At 38.5% G+C, this 22,035-nt stretch overlaps 1 protein-coding gene across 2 annotated transcripts; it reads right to left on the reverse strand.

Moving 5' to 3' along the window:
• Positions 1 to 508: 508 nt before the first annotated feature.
• Positions 509 to 21,878, reverse strand: nln (neurolysin (metallopeptidase M3 family)). 2 transcript variants are annotated; one of them, XM_056241685.1, is made up of 13 exons: positions 21,797 to 21,878; positions 20,997 to 21,253; positions 20,761 to 20,909; positions 18,138 to 18,242; positions 16,841 to 16,943; positions 16,075 to 16,235; positions 15,758 to 15,893; positions 14,416 to 14,782; positions 12,585 to 12,786; positions 12,264 to 12,450; positions 7,657 to 7,785; positions 1,380 to 1,516; positions 509 to 789 (listed from the first exon to the last, which is right to left on the reverse strand). In XM_056241685.1, the coding sequence occupies exons 1-13, from the start codon at positions 21,835 to 21,837 to the stop codon at positions 634 to 636; spliced, it is 2,130 nt and encodes a 709-aa protein (XP_056097660.1). In that variant the 5' UTR covers positions 21,838 to 21,878; the 3' UTR covers positions 509 to 633. The 2 variants fall into 2 exon arrangements, with proteins under 2 accessions (XP_056097660.1, XP_056097661.1); XM_056241686.1 differs by having other exon boundaries at positions 21,805 to 21,857.
• Between the last annotated feature and the right edge of the window lie 157 nt (positions 21,879 to 22,035).

Below are 22,035 nucleotides of genomic sequence, written 5' to 3' on the forward strand. Positions count from 1 at the left end.
TTCAACACTGGCTCGTTTAGAGTGCTATCGGTTGATGTCTGTCTCCCTCTAGTGTTCACTGGTGTTACTGTCACTTTAAATCCTCAATGACCTGGGTCTCTTTGTGGATACGGCATAAAACGAGGCATTATAGCCTAGGTCTGCTTTATAATAACGTGTGCAGCACCATATTACTGTATTTACATACTTATTTACATACTGTTATGATGCTTATATTGCAAATACATTATTCATCATGGAAATACAGATTTATATTTTGCACTTTACCCTGTCATTTCACTTAACTTAAAGTTCAGCAAAATGAGCCATTGTCTCTTTGAAGTAAGCTTTGAAGTTAACCTAATATTTTATTTATTATTTCCCCATAAAAATAATAATTTGAGACCGCACAGAGTCAGACCTTGAAGACTCTTCATGTGTGATTCAGTTTGCATAAAAGCTTATAGCTACCTTCATTCAACTGTGTAATTGATTATTAATGAAACAAAACACCAGCAAGAAATACAACTTAAAATGTATACATAACATTTTGTTCTGTATATCGCTACAATTAGAATGAAAACTAAGGATGCATGTGTCATTGGATCTCTATATATTCAGAAAAGTTGCTTTCCTGTAGTTCACAGTCCGATGTCAATGAGAGTTTTGTTCTGTAATTGTTTGGGCGAGTCCTTTACACTGGAAAAACGCATCCTGGCACGGTTCACGACCCAGGAACGTTTTCAGCATATCCATGCCATCCACTGAACCTCCTGTTTCCAGGACCACGCGCCTGTATTCCCGGCCCACCTGCATGTCAAAACACACACACAGTTATCAAACTGAAACATAATCAAAACATATTACATTAATGACCAGATGGTGTCATTTATACACTGGAATTTCACTAGTCTAATCTAATCTAAATTATGACAATGAAACGAGCCCTGTCTGTAAAGCTGCTGAAATCACATATTGTGAAAGCGCTCAACAAATAATCTTCCTCTGAATGCAACACACACTCATCCTTCAACAATACTATGACTAACTATGACACAACACTCACTCATTTACACAACAACTGTATGAACAATCTATTCTCAGCTAGTACTATTCCTGAGGTATCTATTATTATAAATAATATGTATCTCTTCTTGGCAGATAATCCCTCTATATAGCAGTTTGCAATGACCTCACATGTGCGTCACTCTTGATAAGAGTCATGCCCTAAATGGAAATATGAATGTGGAAATGCAGTCATGTGTTAACTATCAACTGCTCTGATGACTCAGTTCTCTATTAAAATGTGCTGTGCCATGATGAGACAATCTAAACATCAGTCACATGTTAATTCTTAATTCACTCTGACCAATGGAAAGCTGGAATAACAAGAGTGAAACCTTTGGATTCAAGATGCCCTCTTTTTTGAAGCGACTGAAGAAGATGTCCATGGAGTAGACTTCGCTCCACAGGTAGCTGTAGTACTGGCCGTCGTATCCTCCGGCGAGATGACTGAAGCTAGCCGTCATGTTCGTGCCTGCGGAGAACACGCACAAAGAAATATGAAATCAATGCTTAAAGGTGCAATGTGTAATATTTCTGGGGATCTATTGACAGAAATGCAATATAAGATCCATAACTATGTGTTCAGTGGTGTATAAAGACCATACTCAATGAGCCGTTATGTTTTTATTAGCTTAGAATGAGGCATTTATATCTCCATAACCGCGGGCACCCCCTTCTATGAAGGTCGACATATTGTGACGTCATGTTTCTACCGTAGCCGAACGCGAACAAACAGGCCGCGTTTCGTCACTACCTTGAAAGAGAAGCCGCAGAAAGCTAGAAGCTAGCCATAGACACCGTGAGTAGTGACTTTTCCCTTGTCCGTGGTGTAAAATATGTAGTTGGATTGTTTCATGTAACTTAGTTCTTCTCCCTCGCTGTGTTATGACAATCAGCTGATCAGTACTATTGACCGTAAAACAGTAACGTTACAGGAGTCACCAACCCGTCGATCGCGGTCGACGAGTCGATCTTGGAAGCATTTTAAGTCGATCGCGAAGAGTTTTCAAAACCAGAGAAAAAAAACAATATTTGTATTCATTATTATTTATTAATTTGTGTGTAGTAAATGGTGTCTGGGGGATGCGGAGGCGCGCGCGCTGTTACAATCATGTCATTTTTGCCGCGCGCACCTCTGCGCTCATGCGGACGCGTCAGGTTTAAACAAGGCTTTACGCTTTAACCAGCTCAGCCACAGTCACAGCTCATATTAGCCAGCTAAACTTTTACTACCCTGTTAGAAAAAATATATAGTTGCATAGTTTCATGTGGTTCTTCTCCCTCGCTGTATTATGGGTTTGCTATGTGGGGAGAAATGTGCTGGTTACGTTGTGAGACAATCAGCTGATTACTATTATTATATAATATATTAAGACCCTTGATCCTCACCTGACTATGGCTTTGTAAACTTTATCCATGATGTGGTTTATAATGGACTGTGGTACAGAAACTTGGCTTATTCTCTGCTGTCTCAGACGACGATATGTTTGTCTCGTTTTAGCCACCGTAGCTTCTTCGCGCTAGTGGGCTGAGCCCTTAGTGCAACTCGCAACCGAACCGCTAGATGCCGCTAAAAAATACACACTGCACCTTTAAGAGGCTCCAAGTCTTTTGCTTTGAAAATATCATAACATCTTCTAAATAAATACATTAGGGTTGGTAATCTTTTGGTGCCTCATAATTCGATTTAAATCGATTCTCGAGGTCATGATTTGATTAAAAATCAATTCTCGATTTGATATATGCATAGATTTGATTGTAGTTCACTACATCATTATTACATTGATCTCATTGAATTAATTGTAAACCTTGAAATTTGTTTTTTCTTCTCATTTTAGTCAACCCAATATAACATATGAAATGACATGCATTTGTGCAAAAACCTCCCAAAGACAGTAATACATGATTAATGTATTACTTTATTGTTTTCATATAACTACTGCCACACAACTAGTGGCTGTTGTGTGCAATTACACAAATCTAGAAGACTTCGAACATATCATATATTAGTGATAGGCTTTTTTAGACAGGAAAATTTAGAAAATGAAAAAGAAGAATTGGGGAGAATCAATAAATTATTAATAATTTACTAACATTGTAATCATGTCAAAATATAACTGTAGTCTGATTATGAGTATCTAAAAATGTAATGTAATCTTTTTTAAATTTATTTTTTATTTTGAACATGTAAGAAAATAAAAAATATATATATACAGACATGCATACATATATTAAATTTAATTAAAATAAAAAATTATAATAAAATTAAAATAACGGCTATATAAAATCATGTACTTCTCAGCACAATCTTCCAAAATTATTGTAAGTAATTCAAATTAGAATTTCTCATGTTCAAAAAGGAGTAGGAAGAAGTTCATAACAAACTTTTCAGGTCCTACCCCCTATCTCTATCTTTATCTCTATCTTTTAATTAAATACAAAACAAATGGATGCTTCTCATTCATTTCCATCTATCTATAGCAAATCAAATAATAACACCTCCATACTAAACTACATATGTAGATCAAGGAACCTGTATACAATACTATCACCTCGAGTCCTTTTCGTATCCATTTAATATCTTCAGTTTAAATAGTCCTTTAAATTTACTCATTGTTGAACATGATTTCATCTCTTCACTGCAGCTGTTCCATACATTCACTCCTTTGGTTGCAGAGGCGGCGCCAGGGGGGGTCTTGGGGGGTCAGACCCTCCCAAAAAATGCTTTGACCCCCCATTTGACCCCCCACCCCCTTCCTGATTAAAAAAATATATATCCGGGATAAATATTTAAAAATGTTTATCTTCAAACTACGCAGAACAATAATAATTAATAATTTATTCGACGTACAAAATATATAAACATAAGAATCACGTTCCCTCTAAGCTGCGCGCGTGCGCGGTCGTGCACTTCTGATGCCGCGGCCGCGCAGAAAAGAATAATATGCCACGCAGAGGACTGACGCGAAATGTGTGGGGAAATCCATTTGATTGTATGTGAGAAATAATTGCAGTGCTCAAACTGGTGAGTGCAGTTAACAGGTTTCAAAGAAAGAGAATGATGTGAGCGCGTGTGTTTGGCAGTGAGTCGTGTGCTCAATACGAGAGGCGACGAGAAACGCAAAGACATGTGAAATAAAATCACAATATCATGTTTTAAAGAAGAGTGGTTTGATTAAAGTGGTGGAAATAACGGATGATGGACACAGAACGGTAACAATTACACACCCACCCGCGTGCAAACTCAAAATACATCATTAGTTTACATAGATTTAAATAGTTTCAGGCATGGTTAGATTAGGCTACTATAAAAGAGTTCACATATTGACTTTTCTTGAAAATATTTAGCTATTAGATCTAGCTATTTACAGTAAATGCTTCAGTTTTTTTTCATATTATAATAATATTATATGAAAACAAATTGAAGCATTTAAACTATCACTTCAAATACTTCAATTCATTTTTTTTATATTATATTATATTGGGCATATATTGTATTATATTATAAGCCTAAATAAAGAATCTCACAAGGGTATTGTTTAGGGCTCATTGCCATTAAAAAGTTTGAAACCCCCTGCTAAAGAAAATATAGGCTAGGAAATTCATAAGCTATAAACAATCATTTAACTTTGATGGTTTAATGCTGCCTGTACAATTAATTGACTTTACAAAAACACTTTATGGTTTTCCTAAACCATCTCAGTGTAACAGCTTAATTTTCTTTTATAATATATTATATTATTGTAAAGAATTGAACTGTCCTGCAGAAGATTTTGTAAATAATTTTTCATAGGATTTCTTAGTAAAGACTGGAAACAGAGGACACCGAGGAATTGGAGGATGAGGAGGATACTATTTTGTAAATATGTTTTCTGTCATGGGTGTGGCTATGGCAATTAAAGTTCGAGCATATTGTTTGCAAACTGCAATTGATTAATTAATTAAAAACAAAAAACCGTCGGTGTGTGAATGGGTGAATGTGAGGCAATATGTAAAGCGCTTTGGTGGCCATTGGGTCTGTGAAAGCGCTATATAAATGCAGTCCATTTACCATTTACCATTTGTTAAGTAGCAGCAATATGCAGTTATTAGCCGTGTCCACTGTATTTTTTGTTGGTTTTCATGAGACCCCCCTTGAAATGACCAGGACCCCCCATTGCCCCCCCAATCAAAATTGTCTGGAGCCGCCACTGTTTGGTTGTGATGCAGTGATATTTAGAATTTGTTCTTATAAGTTTCTTTTTAAAAACAAATCTTTGATGTTTGCTCTCTCTAATCTGGAACAACCCTTGAATACTGTTCGATAGCTATTGATTATTTATTTTATACATAATTTGTGCAGTTTTGAAGTCAACAATATCTCTACATTTTAGTGCTTTTAATTTAATAAACAGTGGAGTAGTTGGTGCTCTATAAGTGGTTTTATTTATAATTCCTAAGGCTTAAGGCTTGTAATCCAATTACAAGTACTTAGTTTTTGGAATCTGATTACGTAATCCAGATTACATATAATCGGTTACTATCCAGTATGGCAGTGACATGAGAAAACGCAGTGTCTAGAGATGTTTCTTTAAAAGTTAAACTTCTTTTAACTTCAGCATTGTGTTTTCATGTGTCAGCAGTCAAACATGCTGTCTAGACTTTTAAAATTGAACCTACAGATTGGACTTATGTACCTTTAAGCGGCAATTCATTTCAATTCCTGCATTTTTGCATTCTTAAATGCTCTGTCATGTTTACAAAGAGAAACTATGGAAAAGCCATGTAGTGGATTGGAAAAAAACAAAAAACGCATTTTGTGGCTGTTCACACAGAACGCATGTTTATTTTAAAGGGGTCATATAATGGTACATGCACTTTTACAAGTTGATCGTACTGAAATGTGTGTTGGCAGTGCCTGTACACAAACATCATATAATGATAAAAATCCATCCAGTGGTTTTGTTTTAATCTCCTTATATGTTTTCCCCTGCCTCAAATCGAGCCGTTAGTTTTTGTGACGTCAATAAAACGGACGCCCCTCCCACGATTGTTGATTGACGGGAGCGTTTCAACACAGACCCGCCCTCGCACATGAGGGAGCTGTCAATCATAGTCTGCGCGGCGCGGACCGGACCGGCGCGGTCATTGTTGATGTGCCGGAGCACTGTCTATGAGCAGAATGGCGTCTAAGCGATTGTGTTGTTCTGTTCTTGGGTGTAATAACGAACACAGTCATTTTAATGTTCCTGAATCCGAACCGCTGAAGACACAGTGGCTGAGTTTGTTTTCGAAGGGAATATTCCCCACGAGCAACGTCAATGCTTTCATGTTTGCGCGAATCATTTCACACACCAGACTGCTTTATAAACGAGGGTGAGTATAAAGCTGGGTTTGCTAAGAAGCTTTGCTAAAAAGGATCGGTACCAGATATTCGTGTTCCTGCTGAACCTCCAGAAGAACGGAAGTGAGTGAAACGTTTTATTAAACTTTATATTAATATATTAATCTTTGCAAATCGCTAGCTGCACACTTCACAATGAATGCGTCTAAGGTTTATGTTTTCTATGTATGACGTTCTCAATATAATTCATAATTCCACGTTTATACTGAACAACGCGTTATGGTTATTGTGTTATTGTGTTACAAACGGTGTACGCACAGAACAGAGGGGTGGAGTGAGCACAGCTCATGATCATTTAAAGTCATATGCACTGAAACGGCGTGCTGAAAACAGAGCTGTTTTTGACCAGGTAAAATAAGTGTTTTCTTACAATACTAATGAGAATTTTTAATTAAAGTATATTACAAACTTTTAATTTAGACCCTAAAGAATCATATTAGCTTGTACAAAAATGGCATTATATGACCCCTTTAAAACCGTGAGACACCAGGCTGAATAAAAAAAGGTCTAGAGACGTTTGCTGAGTAATATAATTAAATCAATTTAACCCTTTCACATGTACGTTTAAAATATTATAGCTGACGCCCAGTTTAAGGTGACTGTTATTTTAGAACGTATCACCTTATTATTATTATTATAACCATTTATAATGATCATGTTTGCTGATCTATAGCGCCTGATAGTGGTAGTCAGAGAATCGTATCTGTCGGATTTACAGCACGTCAACTCAACACTTCTCACGAAATACATGAAAGGAAGTGGCCGGTGAAGTGGGAGAAGAATAGAGTAAACTTTATAGTTCCTAACACAATGTGTATCTGATATGAATAAAACACGTCATCAATTTATATAGTCTGTGTGACGCAGAACGACGTTCGAATCACACCGGTGTGATCGTATAAAGGGTTAATACAATTTGTTTAAAAGAAAATGGACTCTGGCAACAGGGTCGTCGCCATGTTTTCAGCCGTATCATGCGCAAGACACAGCAGAAGATGCGAGACGCAAACACAACAGTAAAACACATGTTTAGCACAAGTGTATGTAGAAAAGAGTGTAAAAGCAGCGCCCATAAGCAAATGAGCTCTGTTGTGGTTGGCTAAGCTCTCTTCACGAGTGTTCACACACCGAGCTGCTGAACACTGAATAGTCGTTGATGTGTTAATGTGCTCATTAGACGAGGTGTCATAAGCATGTTGGGACTCATTGCCTGCACATGTGTTTATGACCTGGTGTGGCTGGGATTCCCAGGATGTCTTTGCTGTGCTTGGCAAACTCGGCTGCAGTGTCCGCTCTGTCTTTAGTGTGGAGCGTTTGGTCAGCTTTACTGAGAACAATCTGCCTGAGGTTCATCAGACCTGCGGACAGAGAACGGTTTTAAAGGAAGGAAAACTGACAAATATAAAAAAAATGTTTTAAAAAGTTGTGTGTGTTTACCCCTTTACCACAAATATGTATAGAAGATATTTAAAGTAACAGGAAAACTGTCAGATTAGTATAATGTTTCAGCAGTAAACCGTTAATAGTGTAATTTTTATTAAACAAAGTGTCGAGTTACAATTACTAAACGAACGCAAGGATGACCTAATATGTCAAAAAACAATAAATATTTTATAATATGGCCAATAACTAAGACACAAGAGTACTTTGGTGTTAGTCTGAGCACTAAAGACATCGCTAAAATAGTGGCAGTGGCTCAACCTGAAGTTTATCGAGCGACGAGAATACTTTTTGTGCGCAAAACCCCCCAAAATAACGACTTTATTGAACTCTTCACTTTCTTCTGTGTGGGCCTGTGAGTGAGTTCACGAGAGCAACACGACGCATGCGCGAGAACTGAGAAGATGACGCTCTCGATCATTTGATGGGAAAGTGTGAGAGGTAAGCCATTCATTTTGCGGCATTGGTAAACCACTTTTACGTTTTCTCGTTGGTTTCTCTCACGATTCGGACATCCGGGAAATTTAAACATGGAGACCCGTGAGCGTCATCTTCTCAGTTCTCGCGCATGCGTCGTGTTGCTCTCGTGAACTCACTCACAGGCCCACACACAAGAAAATGAAGAGTTGAGTAAAGTCGTTATTTTTGGGGGGTTTTGCGCACAAAAAGTATTTTCGTCGCTTGATAAACTTCAGGTTGAGCCACTGTAGTCACTTGGACTATTTGAACGATGTCTTTACTAACTTTTCTGGGCCGGCAGATGAAATTACCGAGCAGCCTATGGAGGAGTGAGACAGCTCTCAGATTTCATCAGAAATATCTTCATTTGTGTTCCGAAAATGAACGAAAGTCTTATGGGGTTGGAACAACATGAGGGCAAAATTTCTGCCAAAATTTTCATTTTTGGGTGAACTATCCCTTTAAGAAAACATATTTTATTCAAGAAAATGATTTCTATTTTTAAGACCACTGCAATATTTTTGTAACATTTTAGTGACATCCAAGCAAATTTCTCTTCTCCCCAAATTTTCATTATTTTAATACAAATAGATAGTATTTGTTATATATATATATATATATATAATATAAAAATATGATAAATAAAGCATAATATTGCATAACAGTGAATCTAATGAGAATCACCATTGAGAATAAAAAAAAACTCTTTCACGGCCATAAAACAAAACAAAAAGGAATCTTAATGTTCCCAAAATAGGCTTCATTTACTTTATGCAAAATAAACTTTTGTTCATATTCGTTAGATAATTTTAGGCCTATATATATATATATATATATATATGTATATTAGAGGTGGGCATAGATGAATTTTTTTAATCTAGATTAATCTAGATTAATCTAGATTAAAATGGCTCATTTGAATTCTCCCGAAGGCATTCAGAATATGTGTGCTACCCAAATAATGACTAAAAGTAAGTCTTTGAGAATAGTTTGCCTCGCGTAGGGATGTGCATTTCTGGCAAAAATGCCATTCGACAATCGAGGAGCAAAAGTCGAATATCGTAAAAAAAAACAAAAAAAACGCAATGACAGAAAGGGAGGCCAATTTCATCTTTAGCGATTTGTCATCAAACAAACTGTTTATTAATTGAACAAGTAACATGTTTTCTTCCTTTTTTTTAACATAGTAGGCTAATTGGAAGAAGAAAAAAAACAATACGCACGACAGTCCGTTTTTGCATCGCCAATGCTCGTTAGATCAAAAAATAATGTCATCATATGTCATAAGAATTTTATGTGAACCTGCCTTGTTACTGCAATAGCCTCATTTTTAAACAAATTAGTTTTAATCAATGTAAACTATTCGTGTGATTATGTCACTGCGCAATACACACGCAATACACACACAATGTATTACCTGAATGAAATGAAATCGAATGTATCGTCCTGTGGAATCATTCATTTGCAGACAGCTTACGAAGATGTTCAACTAATAAAGATCTTCATCACTGGCAAAAATATGATGCATTTGCAGATTTGCATTCACTAGACTAGACTGTAGATCGGCCACTTCATCCAACGCTCTTGATGCTCTTAAATCTTCCTGTTTCGACTCCGAGTGTGAATTGAAAGCGCTTCAGACGATTCAGTGCGCGAGGAACTGAACAGATCAACTGATTCGCGAACCGATTTAGACCAAGGGGGTAATCCATTAGCCGGAAGTTGAAGCCTCGCGGGAGCCGCCATTGTAGCAGACCATCACCTGCTGTTAGCATCCCATTGACTCCCATTCATTTTGGCGTCACTTTGACAGCGAATAACTTTACATCGGAGGCGTCCAAAGACTTCATTTGTCCATTATTTATTTCTAAAGAAACACGACAATGTATAAAAGGCTCCATTACCGTATTTTCCACACTATACGGCGCACCGGATTATAAGGCGCACCTTCAATGAATGACCTATTTTAGAACATTTTTCATATATAGGGCGCACCGGATTATAAGGCGCATAAGATACTGCAGTCAAACGTTTGACTGGGTTTGCGTTATGCATCCACTAGATGTCAACAAAAAAGTCAGATAAAGTCAAACTTTATTAAGCGTTCTGACAACTCCGTTCACTCCCATGGTAACGTTGTTCAAACGTTAAAGGAAAACTCCGGTCAATTTTAACATTGAGCTCATTTTTTTGTAAATTTGGAGTGCTGTCAGTACAGATAACAACGACAAAAACCGGTGTTGCCTACACCGTGTTATCCTCTTTTTAAAATTTGCACCCTGTTGACTTAAACGGGACAAGTTTTAAAACTGGTTTTAGCCTCTTAATAACCTTAATGTCTCATTACAAGTGCACAGCCATGTGAGTGAACACGGTGAATCTGACTGCAGTAAATGTGAAAGATATGAATAAAAATTATGTTTATTCAGCCAGCTCACATACCCGTATTTTCTTCCTGTTTTCGGTCGAAGTCCACAGTAGGTGATTGTCGAGTGCGCGCGCGAGATCATTGGTAACTAAGCAATAGTGGAGACTCAGACTGACAGCTGTCAGCCGATGACGGTGCTGTGTGGTGTTCTGAGAATATCAGCTCAAATGGATAGTTCATCCGAATCAGATGCTGAACACACGGAGGAGGTTTGATCGCGCTCGCGCGAACTCGACAATCGACTATTGTGGACTTCGGCCAAAAACAGGAACTAAATACGGGTACGTGAGCTGGCTGAATAAAGAGATTATTCCTGCCTTCGTGAAAGCTCGGATCACAGTTGAAACTGATATATCAGCCCATGCATCCACGATCCATTGGCAGATAGTGGCGTAAGTCGCTCGGCGCTGTCTCCCCATCTTGGTGAACGTGTGTTCACCATCCATATATAAGGCGCTCCGCATTATAAGGCGCTCTGTCGTTTTTTGAGAAAATTAAAGGCTTTTAAGTGCGCCTTATAGTACGGAAAATACGGTACTTTGTATCTTACGTTACGGCCCCGTAGAAGCCGTTTTTTTAAAAATAGGCTAAAGATTGCGTCATAACCACGGGACTTTCTGTCGCACAATAGAGAAATTACCGTATAGACAGGAGGAGAAGCTCGCTGGCAATCTTTAACTGTCTATGAGGCAATCGGGGGGACATGGAGGCATAAAGTCAAGGTAGAAGCCCATAAATAGAGAGTCTATAAAAGCAATGGGACAAAATATTTCAACAACGTTTTTGAGGAATTAGGTGATTCAGATTTGGCTTGGCACAGCTACTAGAAGATTTTCAACTGCCAGACTGTCGTCACGCTCAGTTTGAGCCTGCGCAGTCGCTCAGACATCAGACAGGAAGTGCAATAATCGGGCTTCAGTCTTCTCCATTGAAATCAATGGGGTCGCTCTGTCCATTTCTTTTACTGTCTATGATTTAGACAGATCATCTGACAACTTGTTTGATGAAGTCTTTGAACAGAATCGACTCAAAAGAGTGATTCATTTGTAAATGAGCATCGCTCATGCCCATACAAAGGACACAGCGCGCTTGGAATAAACTCATTTAACAACGTATTGCAATAAAATAAAGTAACGAGAGGAACGTCGCCCAACGTAATAAAGTAAAAGTACACCTTGTGTCCCTGACAGGTAAATACACTACTGCGCGATCTGTGACAGTAGGCGCGGCGTCATACACATTAGAATTGCGCGAAAATATAACGATATTCGAAAAAGCTATTTATGATCCCAACCCAACTTTGATTAACGGCGATATTTTTTTTATCGCCCGATAAGAGTCTCACGTTAACGCAGCACGTTAACGCCGATAACGGCCCAGCACTAATATATATATATATGTATGTTACTTCCCTCTGAATAATCTTCCCTCAAAATAAGTTAAAACATATGTTTTTGAACATACAGATGTTGATTATATAGATGTAGTGAATGTGGGGTCAAATCTGACCTGTGTTGGCCACTCTAGACGCTATGAGTTTATCCAGCAGGCCGTCTGGGATCGGGCTGCCATCTTTGTAGTGGCGGGACATCCTCCTGAGAGGCTCTTTCTCCCAAACCCAGTTCTCCAGCATTTGAGACGGCACCTCCACAAAATCGGTCTCCACCTGCGTCCCACTGAACTCTGCATAGCGCGTCTGGAACATGCAGGTTGACACAGAAAAGCACATTTGGTACCACCAGTTATACTTCTTATTGATTTGAGATTTTCATTCAGTGTGGTCTCAGACATTCGGACCCTCGATCAATATGTTTGAGAATACTGACGTACCCGGGAGCAGAGCTCATGCATGACATGTCCAAACTCATGGAAGAAGGTCTCCACCTCATGGTGCTGCAGTAAGGAAGGCCAGTTGCTTGTGGGTTTTGTGAAGTTGGACACCATGGCGGCCACAGGCATCCTACGAGTCCCATCGGGCCGAAGACATCCTGGCTGGAGCCCAAAGCATGCAGCATGGCCATACTTACCCTCCCTGAAGAGTAAACAGAACAATAAATCTGGAGGTCATTACATCAATGGCCAATAAGCCAGTTCCTTAGAGAAGCACATGAAGTATTCATCAGATTTCATCTGCATGCCCCTAAGAGACTCAGAACTGCACTGGGGTGGTTTAAGTTAACAAACCTCGTTTAGTTTTGATCAGCATGAATTTCCAGGCTGGTTTCAGTGTTACTTTTTGTATTATTTATGCAGGGTTTCCGCAGGTTTCAACAGGCTAAATGTTAGACTTTTTTTAAGACCATTATGAATGCAATTTAAGACTTATTTCATGTCCTTTCACGTCCAAAAATGTATCTATTTCACATTCAACATGAACAATCAACTGAATATGACTACACAGAACTGTGTTTAACCAAGAAATTGATGGGCTAAAATAAAATATCAAATAAAAGGAAAAAAATAATAATTTGATGGCTTTGTTCACCCATTTTCCAAATTTGTATTGGCCCTGCGTTTCATTCTGAAGGACTCATCCCTATGCCCTAACCCTCCAGAGTGAGAACTGTGGACAGATGAAGGGTGTAAGCCGGGGACCCAAAAACTGCTCCTTGGAAAGCACTTCTGCGTTATCTTGCCAAGCCAATTAAGGAGGCTCAATTCTCGCACAGTTGTATACGCTGCACAAAGGATCATGGAAGCGAAGTGTCCATCACTTGTACTCTTCAAAATCCTTCATTCCAAAGTGCCCTTTGAAGTGCCCAGTATAAGCCAATAAAGTTAAGACCTAAATCAACATTTTAAGAACTAAAATTCAGATTATTGGATTTTACTTATCAAGAACCCACAGAAACCCTGTTATGTACTATTATAGTATTTATTAATATTTTTGAATTCCCTTTTGTTTTATATTTTCAGTTTTCATTTCAATTTAATTTTAAAGGCAAAATATGTAATTTACGCTAGGTCACTTATTCAAAACCATAACAAAGACGTAGCTTGATGATGTGTGGTGAATGAGCATGGGTAATGTGGTGTAAAGCAGGGTGGGGCCGAGAGCCCGGGACATTTTACCTTGCTGTTTTTATTGTGCTTATATGGTGCAGTCGGCTGCTGCCGCTCTTTTTGCTGGGTTGTTTATGTTTATTTTACAATTACAGTTTAACGTCTGAGCTCCTTCTTCCCTGAACTTGACCTTTGTCTCAGTTTTCTTCTGTTTCTTCATGTAATCACAGACAGACTCGATGGTGACTGGTGAGATGATCAGATCATACCGGCTGTTGTCAGACTCCTTTTGCATTCAAAAATATCACTGGATTATTACAATTAATGGCGAAAGGAATGTTTGGAAATGTTAACTGATATTTCCTACTGACACACTACAGCAAAAGAGATGACCTTGATCTCATCTACATGATATAATTTCCTGTTTAAAAATTTTTTTTTTGCATGTTGGTTGCACCACTTGACTTTGCTGGACCAGCATAGCTATTCTGTTAACTAGCAGAACCAAGTTCATTGAGCTGGTCAATGAACAAATCGTTTCTGCTGAAGCTTGTTGACCAAGGAAAATGTACTAGTTAGCCAAGACCAATTAGACAATCCAAAAGATAACACATGCTGGCAGAAAAAACACTCTTAGTGAATGTCTAGAATGGTTTACCTGGGATGCAAGTCCAAGTAAAACTGTCCGATTTCATCTCCAGTCACAGAGTCCAGTACTGAGTAGAGTTTGACGCTATCGTGCCACACATGGGCGTCCTCCACCTGCTGGAACGCCAGACCCAGCAGATCCTGATAGATGTTCAGCAGGCCCTCTGTCACCACCTCCAGAGGGAAGTACTCGATCAGCTTGTCCTTATCCACCGCAAACTTCACTTGTTCCACCTGGTTCATGTAGTAGGGCATGTCCCATGCGTGCAGCTGTCCGTCAAAGGCCAAGCCCCGCCTCTCACAGTCAGCGTGTTTGAGTGACAGCAGGTCGCGCCGCTCCTGCTCGCCCACTGGTCTCAACCTCGTATACAACTCATCTATTGAGCACCAAAAACAGTTTGGTTATTTAGACAGGTGGAAAACTGTTCAGAGCTAAAACACTATGAGCACCTGCCAAAACCACTCTGACACCCCTGAAGGTGCCCTGTGGTATCTATCTGGCACCAAAACATTAGCAGCAGACACGTTAAGTCCTGCACATTGGGTGATCTGATCACAGATGGGACGTTTTGTACCAGAACATCCCACTGATGTTTGATTTGGATTGAGATCTGGGGTATCTGGAGGCCAGGGCGACACCTGGAACTACGTGTACCGGGTGACAGGATTTCGGGCCCTGCCATTTCGGCAACATCCCACATATTGACTATGACAACAGACTAAAGCCCAGAGCTTTACACACACACAGTTGATACAAACTAGTCACCATGATTTGCTTCGCTTGTGTTGTGTGTGGTCATAAGGTTTCACCCCATTCCTATTCATTAAAGAATCCTGCAAAATATGTATCACAGTTTCCACAAACATATGAAGCAGCACAGCTGTTTTCAATATTGATAATAATCAGAAATGTTTCTTGAACATCAAATCAGCATATCAGAATGATTTCTGAAGGATCATGTGACACTGAAGACTGGAGTAATGATGCTGAAAATTCAGCTTTGATCACAGAAATAAATTACATTTAAAATATAATCAAATACAAAACAGTTTGGTTACACTTTATTTGAAGGTGTCATTGTTACAGTGTAATTATATATTAGTACTGAGAAATATTAAGCAACTACATGTACTTACTATAGGGTTAGGGTAGGATTAGGGTTAGTTGTATGTAATTATGCATAATTTACTGTTATTACTATGGTAAGTACATGTAACATATGTAACAAGGACACTGTAAAATAAAGAAGGGTCACCAAACTGCCTGTCACTCCAGAATTGACCTGTGCGTGCCTGAATGTAGGTGCTGATCCTTCACAGAAAGAACTGGACAAAAAGACAAGAAAACATACCAAGAAATCGTGCCACATTCTCTGCATTTTTGGCCATGGTCATTTCCAGCATGTAATTGGCATGACTGCTGAAGCCCAGAAGTTTGGCTAGCCTTGCCCGCAACTCAATCAGCTGTTCAAGAATAGCAGTGTTCACCTGTAAACAATGAACAAACGTTAATAGTGCACAACTAGGACATGGCTTTATTTCCATGATTTGCCAGGGCAGGAAAACAGTTTAAAATACCCAGATTTTCCAACTGAAACAACATTTTGTTCATTCCAGTTGGGCTAATCCTCCAAAGCCTAACTGAACCCAAAGTACGAGTTGAACCTACATCCTTGCACCTGCTGTGAAAGGCCATCTCCATCTTCCTCCTGGTTTCAGAAACATGACATCTTTTCATCAGGGGGAAGTAGTGGGGATACGCAAGGGTGACTATATACCGCCCATCTTCTGTTTTCTCCAGGCCATTCACGTAGCTTTCCGCAAGACCCACTTGAAAAAGAAAGGAGGAAAAGTGTGTCCAAGGTGAGTTCACTAAAGGGGCTTTCGTAGGGGGTAGTTATAGGAACTAGCCACCAGGACGGTCCCGCAGAACCAAATGTTCCCCTAAGGGTGATTTCCCTGGTTGCATTCGCACCGGCGGCAGGAACTCTGAAGTGACGTAAGCCGGCGACAGCGACGTCATTAAAGCACCGCATTCAACAACTCTTTAGCGTAAAGGTTGAGAAGTGCCTGTACTTCAGCATCACTCTATCTATCGCTGTTCCTGGAGTTAGTTTGTGGAGTAAGTATATGTAAACTGTGTGTTTGTTTACACAGCTTTTTAAAAATGGCGGGTGCCGGTGTTTCGTATGGCATGAGTTCGGCCAATCAACATACACTTGCGTCACGGGTAGTTCCTGTTGTGCTGGGTTACACCCTACTCTGAAGAAAGAGCTAATTTAGTTTCCCCCAAAAGGCGTTCCTATAACCGAAATCGTTCCCAGTTCCTGCGGTGCGAACACACCAAAAAGCCGGTACTTCCCCCAATAGTTACAGGAACTATGAAAACGTTCCTCTGGTGCGAAAGCTGTGATACCACAGATAAACATACTTACCGAGCTCTTCTTGCGAGAACAACAGCACTGTATTTTCTTCATTCAAATTTTGGTTGAAATTTATGGAGAGTTCACTTATTTTCTTAGAGATTGACTTGATTTCCTGAGAAAAAAAAAGACATCGAAAGACCAATAAAAATAATTAATAACTTGATTTGTATTTTCCAGGGCTCAACAGTGAAGATTTTCTGCTTGCTCAATCAGGCCGAAACCTGAAAGTACAAATTTCTAATTGCCCTGCCAATGTTTTCATGTTTTCACTGGCCAATTTTATTTTATTTTTTTTATTAATTTAAATGTATTAGTTTACATTTATAATTGTATTATTGTTTAATTTTTATACATACCGGTAAATTTTTTACATTTGCAGTAATTTTAACATAAAATAATCATTTTTATATGTATAAACAAAACGTTTATACATGGTTTTACATTTATTTTTAATATTTATGAGATTTAAAAAATGTATTTATCCTTTTAAATACTATGTATGAATGTATTCATAAATACATATAAATATAAATGTATTTTTTCAATGCAGTTAAACTTTTTTTATTAATTTATATGTACATTTATCATTTTAATATTATGTTTAATTGTTATATGAATAATTTCTATATAAATGTATAATGCATAAAAAACTTCTATACATGATTTTACATTTATTACTTAATATTTATCAGAATTATTTAAAAATAATATTTATCATCAAACCTTTTTCACACATATAAATGTTTTTTTTTTCAATGCTAAGTTTTCTATTGGCAATAATAGCTAAAATAGCAGCTCTGTTTTCTAAACAAAAATTTCCTGTGAAAATTTTGCTAGGATTTTAAAGCAGATGCTCAGGTGTCCATTTATCAGGTTTGTTAAAATTATTAAAAAATAAATACTCTAAAGTACAGGTGAAACTCGAAAAATTAGAATATCGTGCAAAAGTTCATTTATTTCAGTAATTCAACTTAAAAGGTGAAACTAATATATTATATAGACTCGTTACATGCGAAGTGAGATATATTTAAAGCCTTTATTTGTTATAATTTTGATGATTATGTCGTGCAGCTATGAAAACCTTTTCACAATATTTTAATTTTGAATGTGGGGTTTTCATAGCAGCACGCTTTTTCACCTTTTAAGTAGAATTATTAAAATAACTTTTGCACGATATTCAAATTGTTCGAGTTTCACCTGTATTTGCAATAGTAATAGAGACACTCTACTAAGAAGAATCAAGATTATATGTGAATTCATCCTCACAGGCAGGTTTATAGTAAACACCAAACAAAACCAAACCTACTTCTTGTATATCCTTAGACAAGTGCAATCCATTCCGTTTGCCTAATTTTATGAGTCGTCCCAGGAATCTCTCCGACTCAGGCAATAAACCACTGGATTGTTTTTCCTATAAAGATAAAGAGGGAAATGCTGAGACACGCACCGTGAATAGCTGAAGTTATGTTTACTGCCGCGGTTCTGACACCAGGCCAAACTGACATGGGCCCGACACCGTACTAGTGTCACATGCTTTCCTGTGAATGGACTCTTCCACCGGGTCAGCGAGGACTCCATACTGGCCTTCGGTAGAAATAGCGGGATCACTTTATTACAGCCCAATTAAAAAGGCACTAAATGCCTTGGAGAGAGGACAGCCTCGTCAAATGAGCGTTATTGGAGTAGAAAGGCGCAAAATAGTGTCCAGCTCACTCCAACGGGAGATTTCCACTCAAATAATCATTTTAATTTGAGAGATCCGCAACATGAAACTGTTTTGGACAGCCAACACTGCCAAATGCCTCCATTTTATGGGTCACCCCTATGAAACTGGACCCGGTTTCCAGCTTGCCAGACGTCTTTTTACTACCCAGAGATTAAGTTCTCCATTGATGAGTGATGACAGAGGTCATATTGTTTACCTCCAATCATAAAACAAACACAAATTCATTCATTCAAGAAAACAGACCAATAAACTGTAATAAGCAGGTGTGAAGGCAATGGCATGTGATCAGCTAAAGACAAAAAGAAGGAAAATGACAGATTTATAAACTATTCTCATTAAGGAGTTGGGAAAATGGTTGGCCTTTTCCAAATGCAAATTATAAGCGTCTCAAACACACAGCATACTGTGAATCGAAACTGAACCTCTGAAACATGCAGCGCATATATATATATATATTTTATATAATGACATCACAACTGTTTGATGATCGCACAAAGCTATATATCCCATTCCCACAAACCTGCATCGTCAAAATTCAAAGTCACTGGGAAACGTTTTAATGCCGATTTTTTACTGCATTTGGTGCTTTGAACCCTGGTAACATGATAATAGTAATAGAGTCCAGAAATTACATTTATTTCATAATTTTTTAAGGCCATTTTTGCGATTTCAATCGATAAATACGGAAAAAATCCCATCCCTGAGGTGTTTACAATATTAATAAATAGGGTTTAACATTAAAAAATACTGATTTAAATTAACTTAATTATTACACATAATTACAAACTACTAATCAGTTTGTTGCAAACCCATAATACTTTTCTTCCGCTTTGAAGCACAAATGAAGATATTGTGATGAAATCTGACAGATTCCTGACTCTCTATTAAAAGTCTATTACACCAAAACTTTGATGGCTCAAAAAGTTCATAAAGACACTGTAAAAGTAATCCATATGGATCGAGTGGTTTAAACCTAAACTGCATCCGAAATCACATATTGTTCAGTAAGTTGGTATGAAATTTGGCTTGAAGCTTCGCAAGCATTAAAAAGGTATGTTCTATATGCTATGAATGTGTGTAGTATGAATGAAATCTAGATGTACGACATCCACCATGTTGTAGCCGTCATTTGACCAACAGCATCAGTTGTGTCGTCGCACTGGGATTCACAAATCCTCTCCCGTGGCCTCATGGGATAGTAAAGTGTCCATCAGATGCACACTTCAGAATCTCAGTGGAAGTAGTGGGACATCACCTTCTGTTTTATCAATACTGTGAATTCGGACATGCTACTCGCCAGGGCAAGTCCTCTGAAAAGACCCAATTGCTGTGCATGCATGATAAACAGATTTAATTTAGGCTTTTAGTCGCATATAAACATTGATCAACACACATACATAGAGCATTCAGATTTGGTAAATGGAGGCTCGAATGTTCTTGCTCGACATGCAAGAAGCAAGGAAGCTAATATAAGTCTCACTTTAAGTCTGGTTTGAGCTGCTACATTTTTGACGGAATGTATTTTCAATGGAGGTACAGAAATATTTTAATAATTCACAATAATAATTCATCACATTTATATAGCGCTTTTCTAGGCACTCAAAGCGCTTCACGTGGAAGGGGGGATCTCCTCAAACACCACCAATGTGCAGCATTCACCTGGAGGATGCGCATATGTGCATAACAAACTGATTAGTAGTTTGTAATTATGTGTAATAATTATGTCCTAAAATGTGCATGAAAATAGGTGGATATGACATAGCTATTAAAAATATCTTCAATTGTGTTTTGAAGATGAATGAAGTTCTACGGGTTTGGAACGACATGAGGGCAAGTAAATAATGACAGAATTCTTGGGTGAACTATCTTTTAAGAATCAGTTTGCATACTGTTACATTCTCATTTGACATAGATATTTTTGTATACTAAATAGTGGAGAAGAACATATTTGGATGGAGGGCTAGTGGTTAGTGCACATGCACTGACACGTTTAGCCATGGCAATCATGTTTATTGCGTTTCGTCTGCGTGCTGTGAGACAATTTATTATATAGCCAATGAAAATTATCATAGGCTATAATGATTGCCTATAAAAATTGGATACTGTACCATTAATAAAATGAAATGAAATAGCAGAATTATTCAGAATAACTCTACACTGGAATGATCAAAGCACAGCACTGTAGTGTGTGTGGTTGTGTTACCTGCAGGACTGTAAGTCTCTGAAACACATCCGCCCTCATGCTCATTTCCACATCGAAATCAGACAGGCGTTTCTCAGCCTCGGTGCTCGCCAATCGGACCTCTTTACATGGAGACACATACTGGGGGAAGTCCAACATATGACGTGAAGCTGAAACACAGTACGGAAAAGTGAATATGACAGCAGATGAAATAACTTCACATTAATACAATATGAATGTTATCATTCGCCACTCACCGGCATAATCTGCTTTTGCATCTGCAATGACTTGCAGAGTATTCTCGAAGCACACCTTCCCGATGTCCACGGAGCCCACGGAGTCGAAGGCTTGCTGTGTCCGCTGGGTCAGCCTCTGAGTCCGATGTCGGATCTCTTCTGGGGTCAGATCCCATCGCAGGTTGTTGTTCTTGTCAACTGTGCTGGAGCAGCTGGGGGCGGATATGACTGATCCATTCTGAAGTGTCATCTTGAGCTTTGGGCTGGATATAAAGACTCTGCGTTATATTAAAGAAAGAGCCAGTATTAAAACACTTTCTTTCTTTCTGTATTAAAGAAAGAGCCAGTGACCACTGTGCAAATATAAGCTTGCATGCATTGCATGGGCTCTTCTATGCAGCTTCTTGTAACTTTAGAAAAAGAAAAGAAAGTATTTCATAAAACAGAGAAGAGAATATAGAAGAGAAACTGTGTGCTGTGCAGGGTCGCAAGCTGTGAATGTTTTCCGTACTAACGATGGACACTTTCACATGTCTGTCAAAATAGGGAATGCGAACTTGATCTGCTTGTGACACAATTATACCACTTCACATATGCCAGTTGCAGTGCCTCGTTCCCGAGAGAAGCTAATGAGATAACCTGACTATAACCAGATATCCTCCAATATTAAAGCTTTGTAAGGTAAGTTCGTGCATTTATAGCTTGTCTATTTGACCCCAGTCACATTCAAGCATTCGGTTATTGGTAGTACCGATGTCAACCCAGTCAAACAACAACACATACACAGCATAACGTGTGTTAAACAACAGAATTCACAATACCTTCTTACCGCTCGGGCCACTGAAATGCCGAAGATAAACATGGCATGCCTATAATTTCATCCGTGCAAGGTGTAAACGTGCAAAAATAGGATGCAACTCCTACCGTCACTCTCGACCGTTAACCAATACTAGTACTACGAATACTACGATGAAGGTTTGGCTTTTGAATATTAATTGCGTAACACGGCAAGGCATTCTGATTGGCTACAAGGGAGACGTTGAGAGCTCGTAAACTGGCG

This window comes from Rhinichthys klamathensis, unplaced genomic scaffold, assembly GCF_029890125.1.
Source record: "Rhinichthys klamathensis goyatoka isolate OS25496 unplaced genomic scaffold, OSU_Roscu_1.1 h1tg000665l_1, whole genome shotgun sequence".
Taxonomy (NCBI): Eukaryota; Metazoa; Chordata; class Actinopteri; order Cypriniformes; family Leuciscidae; genus Rhinichthys; species Rhinichthys klamathensis.